The 21,352-nt window shown below is 35.7% G+C and overlaps 1 protein-coding gene across 2 annotated transcripts in view; it reads right to left on the bottom strand.

Annotated features, from left to right (window-relative positions):
• Positions 1-21,352, bottom strand: part of Shark (SH2 ankyrin repeat kinase) — a 130,498-nt gene that overhangs the window by 17,976 nt on the left and 91,170 nt on the right. For both annotated transcript variants that reach the window (XM_089098685.1, XM_089098686.1), the window contains 2 exons: positions 18,297-18,405; positions 3,697-3,992 (listed from right to left, as the gene is read on the bottom strand). In XM_089098685.1, the coding sequence (XP_088954811.1) occupies positions 3,697-3,992; positions 18,297-18,405 (405 nt within the window). The remainder of the gene's footprint in view (positions 1-3,696; positions 3,993-18,296; positions 18,406-21,352) is intronic.

The raw sequence follows: 21,352 nt of genomic DNA, 5'->3' as shown, positions 1-21,352 counted from the left end.
AATGGGTCTTCCCTAACTATCCCAAGTCCCGAGAACAACAGTGATAACCTCAATCTTTGTGATTGCCATCTTAGAGAGGTCTTCATGGGTAAGCACGCCATGCATTCAGGCCTTTGTGGCGGCCACCCTCCTGAATCAATCAGGATGACCACAAGGCCCAGTAACATTAATTATGTAGGGGTAGGCCATCCCTTCCTTAAGTATACCAAACCCGGATTCAGCCTCCGTTGATCAGGGACAAATAGGTTCCCTTATAAACATCAAAAACAAGAAGAACAATAGAGAATGCTTCTCACAAGACAGTCGAATTCTAATTTGAATGAATATTTCGGCCCTATATCCAAGGGCCGTCCTCGGCAAAATATAAATATATAAAAGAAAAGAGACTTACAATAACATACGACCATTAAACCATAGATAATATTTTTTAAAACAGTCCCAGCATCCTTGCTTCAGCGAAGTTCAACCAGGAATGATAAATAAAGTGAGATGAAACAAGGCAATTCATTGAAATGAAAGAAAAATAATTAAAAACACGTTTTCATTGCTAATCTTGCCATTTTGGCAGCTAGCCTCAAAGGTCTTTTGTAACTGGTTCTGTGTTAATGTCTTCTGGTTTTTTAAAATATTTTATAAGATCATTTTTAATTAAATTCGTGTTGAACATTTAGTGAATATTCCCCCAAGTCCCTATTTAAGGAAATATTATTATTAATCTTAAGTCTGATTTCAATTGCTTCTCGAACTACCTGTATTATGCCTTGGTGATTACTAATAAGGGCGGATTCTTCAAAAAGTATTTTGTGGCTCGGATTTTCAAATACATAGCTGCTCATAGCAGAATCAAAAGAAACATTAGCAATATTAGAATTTAGAGCTTTGGTGATATCATCTTTACGCTCGTGTAGGTTTTCCTCAAAATTCTAGTGAGTTATACCTACATAGTATTTGTCACAGTCACATTGTATTTGATAGACCCCTCTTTGGCGAGTCACTGGGGTTTTATCTTTACCAGAATTTAGGAAATTTATGATTTTTAAATTATTGGTAAATACTACATACAGATTATTTTGTGTGCAAACTTTTTTTAAGATTCATTGTGATTTTTGGGATGCACGGGAGGTACACTATATTTGAGGGCTTATCGGGATTCTCATATGGTAAACTACCATTGATTCTACGGGATTGTCTTTTCAGTCTACGGTTATTTGTATTATAAATAAATAAAATAGGATACTCATCTCCAAAAAGTATGTGCCTGATAAAGTTTGTTTCTGCTGTGATGAGGGAATCAGAACAAACGTTTAGGGCACGATCGACGAGAGAGATTACGACAGCTCTTTTAACTTGTGGGGAGTGGTTTGATTTAAAAGGTAAATATCTATTGTTTTGTGTTGATTTACTGATTATCTAAGCTACGAATAATTAACACATCTAGGAATGAGATTTTATTTGCAATTTCAATTTCTAAGGTAAACTGTAAACTTTTATTATATGTATTAAGGCGATCTAAAAAAAACCTAATTTCATTTTACCCAAAATTCCACTGTCTTAAAAAAAGAATTCCCAATTCTTCTTCTTGTTTTTAATGTTTGTGATGGAAAGGCAGTGTGGTCTTCGTCGCTATTTAGGTTCCCTTATATGGTTGTCACTTAGGGGCAGCCTACAAAGAACAAACCTTAGCCCCTAGAAACCGTAAACTTAAAACCGTGTAGAAGAAAAGTCAATTGAGGAGGAATTGCTACTTCATATAAAAGAAATACCTGACTCTGTTACCATTTTCAGGTAGTCACAACCATGCCTGTAAGTCTGTAGTAGAAACCTTGCCATACTGGTTCCGTCTTGCAGGGAATAGTTGAGTCCTCGATTCAGCAGCCATGTCATTTACCTGCCTTTAAAAAATGCGGTCTGACAATAACGCCAAAAAATTATGACTAAGTCTGTTGTAAAGTGGTGACGTAATACCTTGCAAGGTATGAGCAAACTCTTCCCTATAACTATGTGCCTTTAATTTGTCTACACGGCCTGGCTACCTTTTTAGAGCAGTTCTTAGGAGTCAGGCAAAGTAGTAGGTCACTTGTTAGACAAAGCCTACAGCTGTTTCAGCAGGCCTCATAAGAAGGTGGCAAACCTCTTATGGATACAACGTAGACCTAAGTTATCGTCCCCTATTTTCGTACATTAAAAGCTGGAGGTGGTCAATTTTGGCAGGTGCAATTCCTATTTCATGAAGAAGCTGAATTTTGAATTAAAATCAAGTTGCCATCAATCCATGGCTAATTGCAAAAAAGCCAAGACAGAATTAAAGAATTGCCAAGACAAGACAAAATTGAATTAAAATCAAGTTGCCATCAAGCCATGGCTAATTGGAGAAAAGGCCAAGACAGAATTAAAGAATTGCCAAAACAAGACAAAATTGAATTAAAATCAAGTTGCCATTAAGCCATTGGCGAATTGGAGACAAAGCCAAGACAGGTAGTCTGAGTGAGTGGCGGCAAAGCTGGCATAAGCCTTTTTCATTATTGTATAAGAAATGATGTCATTTTCACTTGTTGTTGGATTTTGTCCATCATCCATCCATCCATTCATCCATCCTAGGGTAGAACTAAGGTAGATGGCCATAGAACTAAGGGATGATCAAGATTGCCAAGACAGTCACGTCAAAATTGCCAAGAGACACGTTATGAAACTAGCAATCGACGAGGAATCTCGCCAAGCTTACTTTCTGCGCCCTTTTTAGATTCACCGCAGCACAAACATTTTCTTACATCAATATAGTCCGCAATTAGATGGCAAATTTGTAATAATATCCAGTTGACTTGCGTCAAAGCTTGTTAACTAGTTCTCCATTAAATATAATAGCACCAAAATGCATTAAAACAGTAGGAAAACAGGCGAGTTACATAGAAACTACAGAAAATATGGTGCTAAGTGTATTCCCACTCCTTTTACATGCAAAATTGAGCAGAAAAGGGAAAGTATGAAAATAAAAATAGTAGAGAAAGTAAGGGATCTTAGAATATTCTACTTATATCTATATGCTGAAGTAGATTATTTTTATTTTAAACTAGCAAAAGTCCGATATCATAAGATGACCTTAAATGTAAAATTTTACTGTTATAATCTTTCTTCATCAGACATAAAGTTTTCGAAATGAACCAGATTAATTGATCGCTAAGCAAAATGGGATCACTGGAAAATTCTTTTGGAACTTGAAACTTTTGGATTCATCAATGTCAATACAGGAAATTACATTAAACAGATTCGTCGCGCAATTTTAACCATAAATACACACAGGAGGAGGATACTGGGGTTTCCTTCATAGGGATGGCTCAAACCACAATGATGGTCAGTTGAACCTCAAATCGATATACACGTATTCAATCTAAAGTGATTTTAATCCATCCGAGAGACTGAAAAAAATTTCTAAGAATTTCTAAAATTTCTAACAAATTGTAAGAATGAACCAACAATTGCTAGTTTTACAGTATACTATTCAAAAACGAAAATATGCCGCTATTCATGTCAATTCAGCAATTGCAACCACCTTTTCTGAACTGTGTTACAAAACTTAGTGAAATCAGCAGGCCCCTTATCAATATCAAATAAAAAAAACGAAGATTTTTTCGCATTAGTGTCATAAATCACCATTTTACTAATAAAATAAATATTATTTATTAAGGAATGAAAACCTACCTGACTCCCATTCAAAGATCCATAAGGAGACGCACCATATGAGAACATCTCCCAGACTGTAATTCCATAGCTCCAAACATCACTCTGACTAGAGAATACACCCGAGTAAGACTCTGGAGCGTACCATTTTATTGGCCATCTTCCACCTTGAGAAGCTTGATAAAATGATTCTCCTTGACCCAAAGCTCGAGATAGGCCAAAATCACTGATCTTAACATGCAATTTTGTAGAAAGTAAGATATTTCTTGCAGCTAAATCCCTGTGAACGAACCGTTTACTCTCCAAATACATCATGCCTTTAACAAAAATTAAACTTGATACACACCAATTTCTCAGAGATAAAACACATTTCATTAGCTATTAAAATTATTTTCTATACTATTTTCCTCACAATGATATAAAAAGAAAACCGTAATCTTGGTATACGCGTCTCGTGGACAAAAATTTTAGCAAAATTTCACACCAGTTCTCCAAGAACAAGTTTTTTGGTTGTATCAAAAAGTTATATCAAGTGCTCCTACTCAAGGCACACTTAGGACCGATGTATTCACTTTTTACCCCCAGCCACTTTATAAACAAGAGGTGGTAAAAACTAGGGAGAGGGCTCATTCAACTGGAAATTGAAAGTTCTAGTGGCCTTTTTAAGAGTCAAAGGAGATTGGATTAAAGAAAAAAACACTCCTAAAAAACCAGCTGGTTTTTTTTTACCGTTTTTGAATATGTAAGCCAAAGAGGCGTGTTTTCTATAAATGCCGAGAGATTTTAAGTCCCCATGATAATAAATCATATTTATTATAAGTTCTCCCTCTTTTATGAGTTCCATTGACTTTTATCTATTCACGATTTAACTCATTTTTTTACTGTCATTTTTTACCAAAACACGTACGAATCAGCTTTTTTTTTTAATAAAAATTTCTTATTTTTTTTTTTTTTTTTTTTGTTATCTTATCATACTGAAGCGATAATCTGCCAAAGCTAGCAAAAGGCTCATCTGATCACAACAGCTGATACCTAATGCCCACGTTGAGTGGGTAAACAAATTTTGGGACCAAACCACACTTTTCGCCCGGGGCAACAGGCACCAAGGGGCTCAAATTTTACGATGATTGGTTTAATAATACTATTAAAAAAAAAAACAGAAGAAAATATGTCATCCAGGAGAAGAAAAATATGTGGTACGCCAGGAAGAAGGGTACGAAGTCACACAAACAGAGGCTTCAAAGGTACATTTTAGTCCAAAGGAGGACATTATAAACATTTTTAAACTGAAATCATGCCATTATTTACAACTTGCACAGCTGGTACGCCCCCTGTTCTATGTGGAGAATATACCCGCGAATCGAGAGTCAATTCATTGGCGTTGCCCTGGCAAAGAGCGAAGCGTCTCATGTGTTTTAATAATTTTTCCTCAAACCTCTTTACATGGAAGGGGTGGTCTAAGTTCTCGTGTTCTTTTTACGGGCTTAACGTGTTTAGAGGCAACCAGTCTCTCCTTTGGCCCCTTTCCCACCAGGCACGTATGCAAACTCTCACAGCATCGAATCGAAAATTCCAGAGAGCAATTTTGCTGAGAATAGCCAAAAGTTACATAAAATGTTTCCAGGGATGACATGACCCACGTGGCACATGAGGCAAGGAAGCTAAATAATAGAATTTTCAAACTGCTAACAAATACCTTTTATAGCAGAAAAATCCATTGGGCCTTGAGAAAACTAAGGCAAAAATAACAAGTAATGCAATGGGTATCTTTTTTGGGGATCAGAGCGTAATCTGTCGATTTCAGAGTGAAATGAGAACGGTCCCTAAATCCTCATCAGAATATCTAGAAGAGGTTATAAGAATCTCAGCCAAGCGTCGTCGACAGTAAGAGTAAATATTATACTTGTACATTTTGAAGGTCCATGCTTTATCCAGGCTCTATGACGCGGGGGGAGGGAATAAATTCCTGTCATGGGAATATAACAACAAAATGAGGTCTTCAAATCTCAAACAGCTTTAGTGAGAAATAAGAGTAACTTTTCGAGCTAGTCCTTTCGGGTTTCAGGACACAATCCATTCTTTGCGGAGAAGGATAAGCCTTAAATGCATGTCAGTAAGACATCTACCCGAAAACATGGCTGGAAGTCACCCAAACTTTGTGGGAAGTAAGTAAAAGCCAGTATCCTAGTAATGAATTCTGCGGATCCGTACTCCATACAAACTTTACTTGGGAGAAATCCCTAAATGTCTGTCACTAGAGCGTCTTTCAGAAGAGGTTATTAAACCTAAGCCAAATTTGATTTGAAATAAAAATAAGTGTCCTAGCTGCAGTTCAAGAGGTTTCTATCCATTCTGACGATTGTTGGAGGAAACGATCCTTAAACTCTTATCATCAAAAGATCTGCCAGAACAATTTGGTCAAGTCTCAACCAAGTTTAGAAGAAGTAAAAGTAAATGTCGAATTTGCGTTTTTGGGAGTTCATTACCGGTCCAAACAATATGGGGGAGGGGGACCAAATTTTTTCATGATGACATAAAAAAATTGCCAGATCTTAAGGAAACTTAGAGAGAAGTAAGAGCTAATGTACTGGATGTCTTAGCTTTAGATATCAGAATTAGCCTCAACTTATTGAATAATTTTCAATAAGGTAGGAGAATGGGAGGGGCTTTCAATTTTTTTTTCATCTGAATATCCAGCAGAATAGGTTATTGGACCTCAGCTAAAGATGGTCGGAAGTTAGATAGCTTCTGGGAGGTAGTATGCAGTCTTGGAAGCTTAGGAATGGGGGAGTCGCTAAATTATTTTCATCAAGACATTTACCAAACCGGGCGGCCGTATCTTAAACAAACATAATGGGAAATGATAGTTTATGTAAAGTTAATGCTGTTTGGTGGGTCTGAAGAAAGAGGAAGCAATCCCTCAAATTTTGCCATTAGGATGTCTAGGAACTTTGGTGAACAGTAAGAGTGGATATTTTAATTCTGCCTTTAGGGGATTCGTACCTAGTCCAATCTATGTGGGGTGAGGGGGTTTTCAATTCTTTTTAAAAGGATTGTGCCAGAAAGTGTTCTCAGATATCAACCAAACTTGGTGGAAAGTAAGAGCTTATGATCAGTTATGTCTTTTAAAGAGAAGGATCTAGTTCGAAATCTTTAAATATATATAATTGGAAGAAGAGCCAGAAAGGGTTGTAGGATATCAGCCAAACTTTGACACAAGCAGAGTTAGATTTACTTTTACTATTTTTTTAAGTCAGGGACCATTCTGACCAGGTAAAGGGTAAAAAAAGGGCAACCAAATCTCCTATGGTCAAGACGTTTTTCAGAATGGGTCGTCGAATCTAACCAGACTCAGTGTGGATTAAAAGCTATTGTCATAACAGCTTATGTCCTAGTTTATCTTTTAGGGGGATTTGGTGACGGTATTTAAATTATATTCGTTGGAGCACATTACCAAAAGGAGTCTTTGAATCTCTACCAAGCTCAGTGAGAAGTAAAGATAAATACTTTTTTTAATACTTATGCTTATATGTAGCAAAAGACACCTTAGGGAGGATAATTAGAAAAGCCGTAAGCAATGTTGGCGAAAAGGCTTTAAGCTGGATAGAAGACGAAAACGTTTTGCCAAGAAGCTATGGGCGATAGATCCTGTGAAAATAGCACTTAAATATGAAAGACCTTAAATTACGAATAAAAAAGATATAAAATAGATGGCATGGATAAGATTACTGGAGATTAAAAATATAGAGCCATACAGAACAATAGTAAGATATTGTGTTGGCATGTTAAGAAACCGAAACGACGTAGTCAATCTGAACTAGTCCTCGACTAAAGATAAGAATGATAAAGACAGTGTTAAGGAGGGGTGCGTGGAACATTTTGAGAATGTATAAATCTATGATAAGTGTAAAAAATAATATAAGGAAATATTTAGAGAGCTGTTGATACTTAAAAGCGCAGGAAGACTTCTTTAGTTGAGAGGAGTTAGAGATGGCATCAAAACTATTGAAAATATTAAAGGTTAAGGTACTGGTAATATGGTATATGGCTTTTTTTAATAGTCCTTTGTAACCACCATATTATGGTGGTTACAAAGTTGGAGAAGAGATTCTGATAAATCTAAATTTTTTTTTTATATATATATAAAGGGGAAGTACTTAGTGACTTCAGGAAAACTTGAATTAAACTCATTTATAAGAAAGACGATGATATTGAATGCAGTAATTAGAGATATTCGCTTAGTTTACGGAGAAAAATAATCGATCAGCAAAATGATTAGACGTTATGAAAGAAGGCATCGTAAAGATGCGTTTACGACGCGTGAAAACGTTTGAAACGACGACAACGGAAGTCACAGGAAGCAACGTCGGTAACAACGGAGGCATAGGAGGAAGATGTTCGGCGAGAAATGTAAGCGATCAGAAGACTGCAAATATTAAGAATAGAGGTGCCGGTAGGGAGGCCTAGGCATAGAACAGTGCGGTCAAATTAGACAGTACGGTCAACTGTCTAAATAACGGAGGTACCAAGGGATTGACATGTGATGAGTAATGATCATAGTAATTAAAAAAGATCTGATTTTCTTAATTGAATTATAGGCCAAAACCATTGTATTCATCTTATAACACTAAAAAGAAAAGAAAAAACTAAAATAAGGTCAGAAGTTGAACTTGGGCTCCAACCAATGTATTTCTAACTGTTAATAAAGAATCTATGCAACCAATACCGAGTTGAACTAAAATTGTTAGGGACGAGTGTCACGTTTTTTCTCCAACTCATCAATAAATAATAATTTAAAAAGTTTGCAGAGTATTGGGGAAATAATAATAGATCAGAATGAAGTGCATAAGGATATGGGTTTACCTGAATCTTGGGGTGGTGGAACTAAGATCTCTTTTCCAAAAGGTTAAAGATACGACTCCCTGAACGAACACCACCTACACAAGATGGTTCAAATGCTCCACCAGAGCACGACCACCGCTTTCGTTTGCAGAGCGCTGACTCCATCAATATCATGGGATTTTTGTTTTGGGCAGTTAATCACTTTTCCACCAGAAGAACAAGAAACAACAAAATTTTCCGATCCAAGAACATAGCAACATTTTAAGAAATTTAAAATAAATTTCTTGTGAATTATTATCTCATTTAATCAGTAGTTGTACCGAACCAATCGTGCTCAAATCCTCCTCAGGGCCATACTGTGGTGTTTCTTTTGATCCTGAATTTTTCCCCACAGTAGAGTGCAGACGGTTTGTTATAATTGTAATATCCTTTCTTGTTTTAGTTTAAAGCTTATTCCAATAGGCAATGCTTAGAAGTCCTCCAAAAAAAAACTAACCCCAGATCACACCCCAAATACCAGTGAAACTGATACCCATATTGGCTGGTCAAGCAGACTATCACAAAGTTCACATGATAGCTCCAATTCTGAGAATAGGACAATGATTAGTGTAGGGGCTAATGTCACTATAAATGATGATAGTGGGCTTCAAGAGGTCCTTTCTAGAAGCTCTAAAAAAAGGAAAAAAAACTCCCCTATCAAAAGCATTTCCCCTCTCCCTGCCCAAGATCCTCCCTCCCAAAAATTAGGAATTTACCTTAAAATTTCTCCTATTACCCCCTTTGAAATAAAAAAGACTGCTGCAATAAGAGTTGCAATTTTCAAATTGATAAAATCAATGTTCTCTCTTAATATTCACCGTGATGGATCTCTGCTAATAGCTGTCCAAGATCAGAAATCAGCAGACACAATAATTAATCTAAAATCCCTTCTGAATACCCCAATTAATGCATCTAAATGGAACCCAAAAGAATCCCCCACAAAAATAGTAGTTTATAATGTTCCCCTAGAAATACCAATTCAGGAGTTAAAAGAAGGGCTCTAAGATAGATCCTGAAGCCCACTCCCTATTGAGGAAGTTACCCAACTTGGTAAATATAGCTCTAATGGCCTAAAAACAAATTGATGTTTCGCATTTGAGATAAAGGAAAAAATTAATATCCCAGAAAAGTCGTCACTTTGTTGGCAAATGAAACTACACAAGGAATACAAACCAAAGCCTATCCAATGTCAGAAGTGTCTCAAACTGGGACACACAACAAACAAATGCAATGAAATTCTTCTAGAGTGTAGTAATTGTAAAGCATTCTATCCTAAAGAGTTGACAACTTGCAACTACACTCAGCCTACATGTATCAATTGCAAAGGCCCACATGAATCTACCAATAAATCACTATGCCCTGCATATAAGAAAAAAGCACTAACACTCCAAATAGCAACATAGAACGCCATTCCATACCCCTTTGCAGCAATGGAAGAACATGCTAACCAAAAAGACCAAATACAGCCTTCAATGATACCAACCAAAACCCCAAGTCACACGCCCTCCAGGTATCCCATACCCCATATCAAACAACATGTTCGAAGCCCACTAGATCGATTCACGATACGAAATACATATTAAGTCCCTAATCCTCCTTGCCCAGAGAGTTGTGGTCAGCCTGGCTCCCTCTCCCAAGAAGAAACAAACCAGTAACACTACCAGGAATTAATCCCTTAACTGACAAACAGGATGCACAACTGAACGTGTAATCCCCAAATATATGCTTATTCATTCTAAACTGTAATGAAGTTCAGGCCATGAATATACATCAACGACAGAAAACAAAAATCATTGCAGAATTGGCAAAAATCTACATCCCTGATGATATGCTCATTCAAGCAAAAAAAAAGATCTCGCTTTACTATTAACAAAGCTGAACATTGATACACAGTCATATGAAAAATATATCAACAACACAACACATATCAATACTCCAGTGGAACGTAAGATCACTCACAAAAAATAAGCTAAATGAACTAATATCTTTAATGAATAATAATTCCATTAATATTGCTTGCCTCCAGGACACTCATTTAACCCAAAATCAACGGATATACTATCCTGAGAAAGGATAGATCATCAGAGAGAAAAGGAGGTGGAGTAGCTTTAATAGTTAAAAATAATATAAAATTCTGTGGCATCAACTTTCCAGATTTTGCTAATGATGTTGATGCAATTGGTATCAGTGTTTGGCTGAATAATACAAAAACCTACATAATAAGCTTTTATAACCCTAATGGCCAAACTACAGATGCCATGGATTTCTTTAATTGTATAAATAATTCTAATATGTTAAAAAATATCATTATTTGCAGACTTCGATGCCCACAGCCTTTTTGGAGGGACTAAACCATCAAATAAACCTTGTAAATGGATTGCGCATATGACTTCAAATAATATTGAATTAGCTGTTGCTACCCCTCCAAACCTGAATACATATTTCAACCCCAAAAGTGGCAGATTCTCTACAATTCACCTACAAATTGTGTCGTTAAATATTTTGAATAAAATTTGTATAAATAAAATAGATAGTCTATGTACTGACCACTTTGCTATAGTTTGCTCCCTAAATGAACCTGCTGAAACCCGATCACACACCTCAAAATATATCAACACTAAAGCAAATTGGTCTATGTTCCAAAATAAGCTAAATGATGAAATTACAAGTTTCACCCAAAATTCATGCATTTCAAACACAACAGTTGACACACATGCTGAAGTCTTAGCATCTTTACTAATAAATACAGCTAATCAAGCTATCCCCAGGATAACACCCAAAAAAACCTTCCCTAAACACATTCCCAAAGCATGGTGGACAAATGAGTGCCAAAATAAATGGAGAACAAAAAGGCAGCTAGGAGAGCATTCATAAAAAAACCATCACCTACTACATATTTGAAAAAATTACAAGCAGAATCTAATCTAAAAAGGACTATAATAGATGCTAAATATAAATACTGGAATAATTTTGCAAATAATCTCTCCAGAGAGACACATGAGCCAATTATACATAAAGTCATAAGCCACATCTGTGGGAAAGACTTCCCCCAACCCACTCCTGTATGAGCTTATACATAATAATACCCATTATGACAATGATAATGAAAAAGCTAAGCTATTTGCAATTCTATTTGTTAATAAGCTAACATCAAATAATCAAAGCAAAATATCCCCATTTCCTATGAACCCAAGTTACCAACTACGCTCAGGATCTGAGTATATAACTAGTCGATTTTCAATCCAGGAAATGAATAATGCAATACATCATATTAGGACCAAAACTAGCAGCAGCTATGACAATATACACCCTACATGGATAAAGAATCTCACCCCTTCATACAAACAGGAACTGCTAAATTGCTATAATCACACTTGGGCATCTTCTATGTTCCCCAATATATGGAAATGTTCGTCCCTCCTACCAATCCTAAAGAAAAATAAACCCAAAGATAACCCTGAGTCCTATAGGCCCATAATGATTACTCCTGTGATGGCGAAAATAATAGAGAATGATCTATTACAGATTCCTCTGGTTTGTTTAAAAAAATACTATGATCCCTCACACGCAAACTGGATTCAGGAAACACCACTCCTCAACAGATGCTTTCATTTTGCTAACAAATGCAATAAATGAATCATTCTCAAAAAATAATGTCCTAGTTGCAGCTTTCCTAGATTTTGAAGGGGCATATGACAATGTGAACCACCAAATCCTTTTAAACAAACTTGCAATCCTTGGACTACCCCCTGAGCTAGTATCTTTTATAAAATCCTTCATAGAAGTGGGAAGTGTCATTGTTTGTGTTGGTTCAGCCTCTTCACCCAAAAAGACAATAACCAAAGGCCTACCTCAGGGAGCAGTCCTCAGTTGCCTCCTTTTTGCCCTATATCTCTGGGACATGAACCTCCCCCACACGAATCTTCAATATGCTGACGATCTGGTGCTATGGTCATCTAGCAAAACCTTTGAGATAGCAAAGTCAAATCTGCAAAAGTCACTTTTCCAATTTGAAAAATTCTCTCAACAATCAGATTTACCCATTGCACCTACCAAGTCAAAAATAATCCAATTTCACCGAAAGCGGAACCATGTTAATGCAAAACTAACTCTAAATGGAACAACTATTCCAGAAGATAATCATATTAATTACCTAGGTCTCATGCTTGACTAAAAACTTAATTTCCACCTCCACATCTCAAACACAATAAAAAAATGCTATAAAAAAAAACAAATATACTAAAAAGACTTTTTTCCACACCCTGGGGCTGTAAGGAGAAAACCTTACTCCAGTTTTACAAATCACATATAAAACCCCATATTGACTATGGGCTCATCGTTTATGGTGCATGTGCAAAGACCCAGATGCAAAAAATTGAAGCAACACAAAATGATATAATACGTCTCATATTTGGTCTTAGGAAACCCACAAGCCCCAAGTTTCTGCTTATGGGGAGTGGATTAACAACAATAAGGGAGAGACGTAGCTTTCTCTTGACAAAACATCTTACAAAAATTGAATCAAATAGCTCACACGCCCTATATAATTGGTTAAGAAATCCAGCCATGTATAGAGGCATTGCAGATGAGTATGCCAACATTCAGAAGAAGTTCCTCGTACCAGCAAAGTCTATTGCACCTACTTTCCCCCATTCCCCTCCATGGAATTGGTCAAGTCCCATAATAAATTTCTCAAAGTGGAATAAAGATTTAACCCCCATTGCTTTTGTCCAGAAAAAATTTGCTGAACTTAATACAACTACTTATAAAAACCACTTCCAAATATTTGTTGATGTGTCAAAAATGAATGAGAAGGTAGCAAGTGGTGCTTTTCTTCCCCACCTGAAAATTGCAATGGCAGAGAGTTTATATAATAATGTATATATAATGTCTGCTGAGTTAAATGCCATAATCATGGCATTAGAACACCTTAAGGAAAACCAACCTATGATTGTAAATTCAAATAATATTATAGTACATTCCGATTCTATATCAATCCTTGAGTTGCTGGCCTCAGCTCCTTAGTATAAGTTGGACATTGACACTTATCATTGTCTCAGTATTATTGATAAACTTGCTTCAAGTGGCATAAGAACTTATTTTCAGTATATTCCTAGCCACTCTGGCATAAGTGGTAATTATCAGTTTGATGAAATAGCAAAAAATGCTATAAATATTGACCAGCCAAGTGGGAGACCAATCCCGATTAGAGATATTTACCGATGGAGATTATCAGATATTAATTTTAATAAGAATAATCATATCCTTTCCCCCTTTCCCAATAAGTATTTTCCTAAAATTTACCATAGAATTCGGTTTGGAACAAATGGACTAAATTTTCTTGCATTCTCGTATAAGTTTTCTAATTCAAGTGGTTCAATTCCCCTGTCCCCTCTTTGCAGGCATTGTAATATGAATAATGAAACAATTGACCATTGCCTATTTGAATGTAATAAGCTGACGTCTGCACAACATATCTTGCTTTGTAAAGTGTTAAAATGCTTCAAACACCACAAAATCTCACTATCAGCCAAGAGCCTATCCAACTATACCTGCACACAGAGCATAGAAATCAACATCTACCATCTCATAATTAAACTCCTAGAGTCGAAAGATCTACTGAAAGATATCTGAAAATATCTAATAAATATGAGGCAATCAAGCCAGTAGCTCTGTAGCCCACAGAGTGAAGCAAAAGGAAAAGGGCTAAATAGTATTACTGAAAAGCCCGCCTGCTGTTAAATAGAAGAAGAAGAACATCAAGACAATCATCAAGTTCCTGTTCAACTTTAGTTTCTAGAGAGGGATCAGGCGAAGAGAAGCCAGATTCGAAGTGACCGAGCCACTCATCTTGGGGGATTTCTGCTGCAAAAAGGAAAGAAGTAACGTTAGGAGAATGTCGGCATCCTTCCCAAAGACAATTCTGGTTAAATGCAACTTTTGAGGATTTCTCGTCAACTAGATGTTTACGATAGTGTGTTGGGCAAAGAATTTTCGATTCGTAAGAATATGCACAATATTCACCATGGACTCCCATATTCTTTCAACAGGGTAGCAAGAATGGACGAGGGTGTAACTTTCAAGCCAACCATGGACAGAGACCTTATGAACTTGCTTTAGGGTAACAGCAGTTTTTCAGCACAGAAGTTTAAAAGAAGACGAACTTCCGATTCAGTCAGAGACTTATGAGAGTTAAGCGGAAGAAAGTGGGTGTGAATTTCAGCAAGTATTTGGCAGGCATGAATAAGTAGAGTCCACAACCAGTCTTGGATCTTGATGGAGATTCTTCAAAGTTCATACCGCTTACAAGAACAGAAATAGCAATTCGGAGATGGTAAGAAGGTTGATGATCAAAAACGGCTTTGACACACAAAGTTACCCGAGGCAAACACTACCTCGTGTCTGTGATTAGTAGCCACTTCATAAAACAACAATTGTTGTAATAATTAACAATGGATAGTTTTTATATAGACTGATCTTTACTCTATCATGTAACATCTTCCAAAGTTTTTCTCCGCTTTTAAAATACCTTGACGTAGTGGATAGCTTCGACTATGTAGGTAGCAATATTAGCAAGGATATTTGATGCAAAAAGTAGGATATCAAAGGAGTTCTTTTTTTCATTAATGTTGAAAAAAGTGTAGACAGACAGAAAGATCAGTCGTAACTAAGATCATGATACAAGAAACCACAGTAATGACAGCGGCCAAGAATGGCTCTCAAACGTGGGTGCTTCAAAGGTATTAGGAAGATATTCTAGAATTTTACTGAAGAATTGGTGGTGGATAGTTTTAAAAATCGTAGCTGTGAATAAGCAGGATGGAGCATGAGCGTACACAGGTGTGTCAAGTCTTAGGCAGCATGGTGATATGATGAGTTGGCAGTAGTAGTACTAGAACTACCGTTGCTTCATGTCAATGTAACTGCTTGGGCTTTTCTTTGTAAGAAAAGAGAAACAATTATAAGGTGAAAGACGTGCATACAAAGATTAAAACTCGAGTAAAAAATCTTTAGTTTCTCGGTTCTTCAAATTATGTTTATCGGTTTGACTGACTCTGTTATTGCGTTGTAATATAAAGACAGTCTATTTTCCCCAAATTGTCTGATTTCCCAAATACAGTAACCAAGAAAAAACTCCTAAATAAGCTTGATCAGGCAAAATTTAAATGCTTGAATACATTTTACTAAGAAGAACTGACAGTCAGATATATCCTGGATATTTTTCGAAGCCACTTCAAGAATTTTGCTTAGCAACACAGATAATATTAATACAGATAGTACAAAAGCGTCACGAAATATATAATAAAAAGAAACATACAAAGCACTAGTTTTCAAGCTAGGGTGCGTCAAAATTATACCTTCAAATTTTTTTTCCTAAAGGTTGCGTTTTAAGTTGTGATTATATAAACAAAAACAAGTTTTTTTTAACTGAAAGTAAGGAGCAACATAAAAAATTAAACCGAACAGAAATTATTCCGTATATAAAAGGGGCTTTCCCCTCCTCAACGCCTTGCTCTTTACGCTAAAGTTTTTTATTGTTTTAAAAAATAAAGCTGTGAGACAGAGTCAAACTTTGGCGTAAAGAGCGAGGCGTTGAGGAGGGGAAGCCCCTTTCATATACGGAATACTTTCTGTTCGTTTTAAGTTTTAATGTTGCTCCTTACTTTCAGTTAAAAAAACTTGTTTCTTTTTTTATTCAATTTTTGAACGTTTTTGAATTAATTCAGGTTTTGATTTTGGCTCACCGTACATGAATAATTAAAACAAAATTTGCATATTAATTTTACTTTTATTTGGTTAAATGGCTTTCTCGAAAGTTGTTTAATTTTATTTACGAAAGTTTTTATTAGTAATAAATCTACATAACTTACGATTTAACTTGCATAACAAACATCTATATTAAGATATTTTTAATGCGTTTATTAAGGAGTTCGACCTTTAGTGAATACCTCGCTCTTTACGTTGAAATTTAAATTTTGTTCCGATTGCTTAAAAATGACCCCTTAATCACAAAGGCCGTTAATTAGGATAAATAGCTCTAATGAAAGCACTAAAAAATCTTTGGCTTAAAGAGTGAGGTATTGACTAGGAGGCGAAGCCAATCATATACGTAATAATTTCTGTTCGTTTTAAGTTTTGATGTTGCTCCTTACTTTCAGTTGAAAAACTTGTTGTTTTTTTTTTCATTTAATTTCTGATCGTTTTTAAACAATGCTGGGAAATCCGGCACACCCCCTCCATAGAAATGTTCCTTCCCCCATGGAAAGATCCTCCCACATAACCCCCCCCCCCCTGCTACCTGAAAAAATCCCCCCTAAAAACGTATGTATCCTTCCCAATAACCAATACTATATGTAAACATTGGGTAAAATTCATAACTTTCAGCCCTCCCCCCGGGGACTTTGGGGGACTCAGTCATCCTAAAAGACATATTTATTATATTTTCGACCATGCTGAATAAAATAGCTATCTCAAAATTTTGATCGGGTGATTTGGGGAGAAAATGAGCGTGGGAGGGGGCCTAGTTGCCCTCCATTTTTTCAGTCACTTAAAAAGAGCACTACAACTTTGAATTTCCGTTCGAATTAGCCCTCCCACGATATTCTAGGACCACTGGGTCGATAAAATCACCCCTTAAAAAAAAAAAAAAAAAAAAAAAACACGCATCCGTGATCTTTCTTATGGCAAAAAAAAACAAAATTCCACAATTTTTCAGATAGGAGATTGAAATCTCTACAGTATGGTTCTTTGATACGCTGAATGTGATGGTGTGATTTTCATTAAGATTCTATAGCTTTTAGGGGGTGTTTCCCCCTTTTTTCGAAAATCAGGCAAATTTTCTCAGGAGCGTAACTTTTGATCGGTAAAATTAAATTTCATGAAACTTATATATTTGCAATCAGCATTAAAATCTGATTCTTTTGATGTATCTATTGGTATCAAAATTTCGCTTTTTAGAGTTTTGGTTACTATTGAGCCGGGTCGCTCCTTATTTACAGTTCGTTACCACGAACTGTTTGAAAATCAAAAGATATATGAATACATTAATATTAAGTTTAAATAACAATTGGTTTGTCTTCTTTCTCTGTAATATCATCGCCAGTAACAGCTACAGATAAGCAATTTTGTAATTAAATAGAATTTGTAATTTAATTAATTTGGAATTTGTTCAGAGTTCAGAGTTTCAGAGTCTTATTCACCAATAAATACAGGATGGAATACAATACTCTTATTCCCCCTCGAAAGGCTCTATGGCCAAGTTTAGTTCAGAATTTGTAGTTTAGATTAATTAGAATTATATAATTTAATTAATTCTTAATTAATTTGATTAATTAGAAATTGTAATTTAATTAATTGAATTCTGTAATTAAATTTTGGAATTTAACAATTTTGTAATTTAATTAGAAAAACCAGGCAAAATGAAAGGAAGCGCAGGTTTCGGGAGGACAGAGCAAATCTCTCCCATCTGCGCCCGTGCTTGGATAGAACATTTGAACAACCCCTACAATATGGTATTCAAGTAATCTCCAGAATTACAGAGTAAATATTATCAAGATCTAAATAATGAACAGTTCAAGATCATAGGAGTGTCAACCGTAATTTCAGGGTATTTTGAAAAGTACATGTAGCATACATACTTATACCTTTAAAATTGTTGTATGATTTGGCAGTGGATCGAAAATGATAAAGTACAAAGACGCTATTTTTAAAACCAAAAGACAGCAAAATATAAAACCTACCGTTTGCAACCTGACTAGCCCAAACGGGTATTTCAAAATCAGGGGAAATCAGATTCGGACGTTCAACAAGATAATCAAGAAGAGAGCCCATTGGAACAAGTTCTTCAACCTAAAATACGAAAACTTGGAATAGGTTATCTCAAAGAATAATTCACATAAAAATAGAGAATCACATAAAATAGGAAAACCAAACAAATCGCCAGTAAAGTTAATGGTATATTTCTAATTTCTTCAAACTGCTTCTTTTTTAACTACTTTCTTTTTTAATTTTTTCGATAAGTTTAGGAATCAAGATTAAAATATTGGAAGCTACAGTGATGATAGTGGTTAAATATGGTTCTGAAACGTGGGCCCTCCAAAAAACGGAGCAGTATTTGATTGATGTTTTCCAGAGAAATTGCCTATGGATTGTTTTGGGTACCCGACTGATTTACCACATCTCACAGTAAGCTATACAAAAAATATGGTTCAATGTGTGAGATCGCTAGAACACGTTTTGTGGATGAAGGATGACAAATTGCAAAAGATGGTCCTTGTCGGTCAACCGTCTAGGGGCAAACAATAACAGGTCGTCCCCAAATGGGATGGGGGGGTGTCATAAGGAAAGATTTAAGGGAAATGAGTACTTACTGAGAGGGTGTACAGAGAGAGGCTTTGAATAGGTTGGGATAGAGGAGGGGCATTCGTAGCTGTGTTGGCCTCAGGCGGCTTGATGTTGCAGTGAGTTATTAGTAGTAGTAGTAAACGAGGCAAAATATGCAAGATTTTTTTTTGTCGCTGAACAGAATTGCTGGCTTTGACAAACAGCACGTAAAGCTATGTTAGATAGCTTGCAGCTACAGATAACAAGACAACTTGAGCAAGGACCTATATAATAATATTGACAAAAGCATTATTTGATTGTATTAAACTAATTGGTACAAAGTTACGTAAAACAGCAACAGAAATCGGAGCTTTAAGCTATGTTAAGGACATCTTATAAGAGTTCCAAAGACTGGGACAGTAAAGCGTTGCTTTAACCATAAAAATTACAAAGAAGTATTAGTCAGTAAATTATCATCTAGTGTTTAGATTTGTATTTCTAAAAGAAATTCATGTATTTCAAAAAAAAAATCGTATATCTGTCTTGATCAATGTTCTGTTTGCTGTCTCATTCGTATATGTTATGGGTCAGCTTTGACAACCATGCCCTCTCTATATCAAATCTTCTGAACCATTGCAAGCGGCTTTGAATTGGGTGTCTTTGCATTTACTTGCAACCTTACATACTTATATATAGTAGCCTCAACACAAAACAAAATTACTGCAATGATTAACAACGAATTGTTTAAATATTAGCCACTCTCAACCCTCTCCTGCAATATCTTCCAATTGTTTTTCCCTTTTCAAATACGGCACAAGATTGTTCAGAATATGCAATAGTTTTGACAGGAAAAAAATTAAACATTTGCTGCGATTTAAGATGTCGAGCTTATGGTTTGCTAACAAAAGTGCGTTTTAGAAAGTCAGATATATTCCATTTAGAATAGTAAAATAATTTCTATATATTTTTCCGTCAATTAAAGAAGAAGGAGAAAAAAAACGAACCAAGTAAGAAATATTATGACGTTTGAAAAAATATCATTCTCATTTTTGATGAAAAGATGCACTTGATGATACAATCATCAAAATTGATACAATGTGTGTTCAATCTTACAACCATCGAAACACTGACAAAACCAAAAGAAACGAAATGAAGATTAGGGACAACTAACAGTTACCTTTCAGCTTTATCGCTCGGGTTCTATCTACAGAGACTGAATGACAAGGTGCAATCCAGAAAAAGATCCCAAGCAGCATAAAGTGCAAAGACGTTAAGGTTACAACAAGAAAGGTTAATTAGAAAATACATTTGTTTCACAATCTACGTCCCTATTTCTCAATCTGTATTCTTCCTATAGATAGCAAGATTCGACATAAAACGAAAAAGATAGAGAGAGAGCGAGAGCGAGAGATATGGGACAAATAATGATTAACTACAAAAGACAATGAATAAAAAAAGAAACTCATAAGGCTTTTTCAGATACGAGGGTATTTTAAAATAATTTTTTTAAAGAATTAAGAATAACAAACATCGTGTTTACTCTGCTGAATGTACAAACAAGGAATTAGGGCAGCAATTTGCTCCTTAAGGTATTGACAGACTGAGGGTTAGCAAGCTGGGGGGGGGATAGGTCACTGGAATTAAGAGAGATAAGTCACGGGGTGGTGAAGACTGTTAACCAATACATTCATTTTATAGTATAAATAATGTGCAATAGGAAAAGAGAAAACAAATTGAAAGCTATTCTCTCAAGCGGCATCCGAAGGTACAGACACTTCTCGCTGCCCCCATGCTTAAAAACGAAGTAAAGGAAATATTTTGATTTAGAGGTAAGACCTTGATTATATTCTTCCGAAATACAGCTTTCACCCTTTTAGGAGATTAGCAAAGCGTACAGTTTCTTAGGCAATATAAACAGGGGAAAAATTAGTTCCTTCCGAGGAGATGTTTTTATGCATCTAAGTGGAATTGCTTTTGAAGAAATTGCGTCATTCTGACGCAATTATGTTTTGTAACAAACTATGTTTTGTAAACAACACGAGAAAAAAATACATCGCAATCTGCGATCTTCGCCAAAAAAAAATGAAACAGTGGTCTCTGAAAATTAGAAGCTCTGAGCGGACGCTAAACTATAAGCCCTATATTTGAAAAAAAAAAGTCAGACAAGTTTCCTCAGTTTCCTAGAGTATATAAGATCCTCCTTTTTTTTAGTCAAAGCCAGACAAATGATGAATAAATAGATTACAGAATGTATAAAAAGGAACGAAAGTTTGTAATAAATTGAAGAAACACGCTTTTCCCAAAAACAGTAAAGAGCAAATTAAAACTAAAAATAACCTTAAATTAGCTTACGTAACTTAATAAATTAAAAAAAAATGTACGAATAGAGGAACAAAACCTAAGTAAGCTGAAATTACAATGAATAAGGAAGTCATAATTAACCGAACAAGGTGTAACGTCGGCCCCACCCTAA

This window comes from Artemia sp. Qi Xiang Cuo, chromosome 13 (genome assembly GCF_049724085.1).
Source record: "Artemia sp. Qi Xiang Cuo chromosome 13, ASM4972408v1, whole genome shotgun sequence".
Taxonomy (NCBI): domain Eukaryota; kingdom Metazoa; phylum Arthropoda; class Branchiopoda; order Anostraca; family Artemiidae; genus Artemia; species Artemia sp. Qi Xiang Cuo.
Note: the sequence above shows the minus strand (reverse complement) of the source record. Positions and strands in the feature narration are given on the sequence as shown.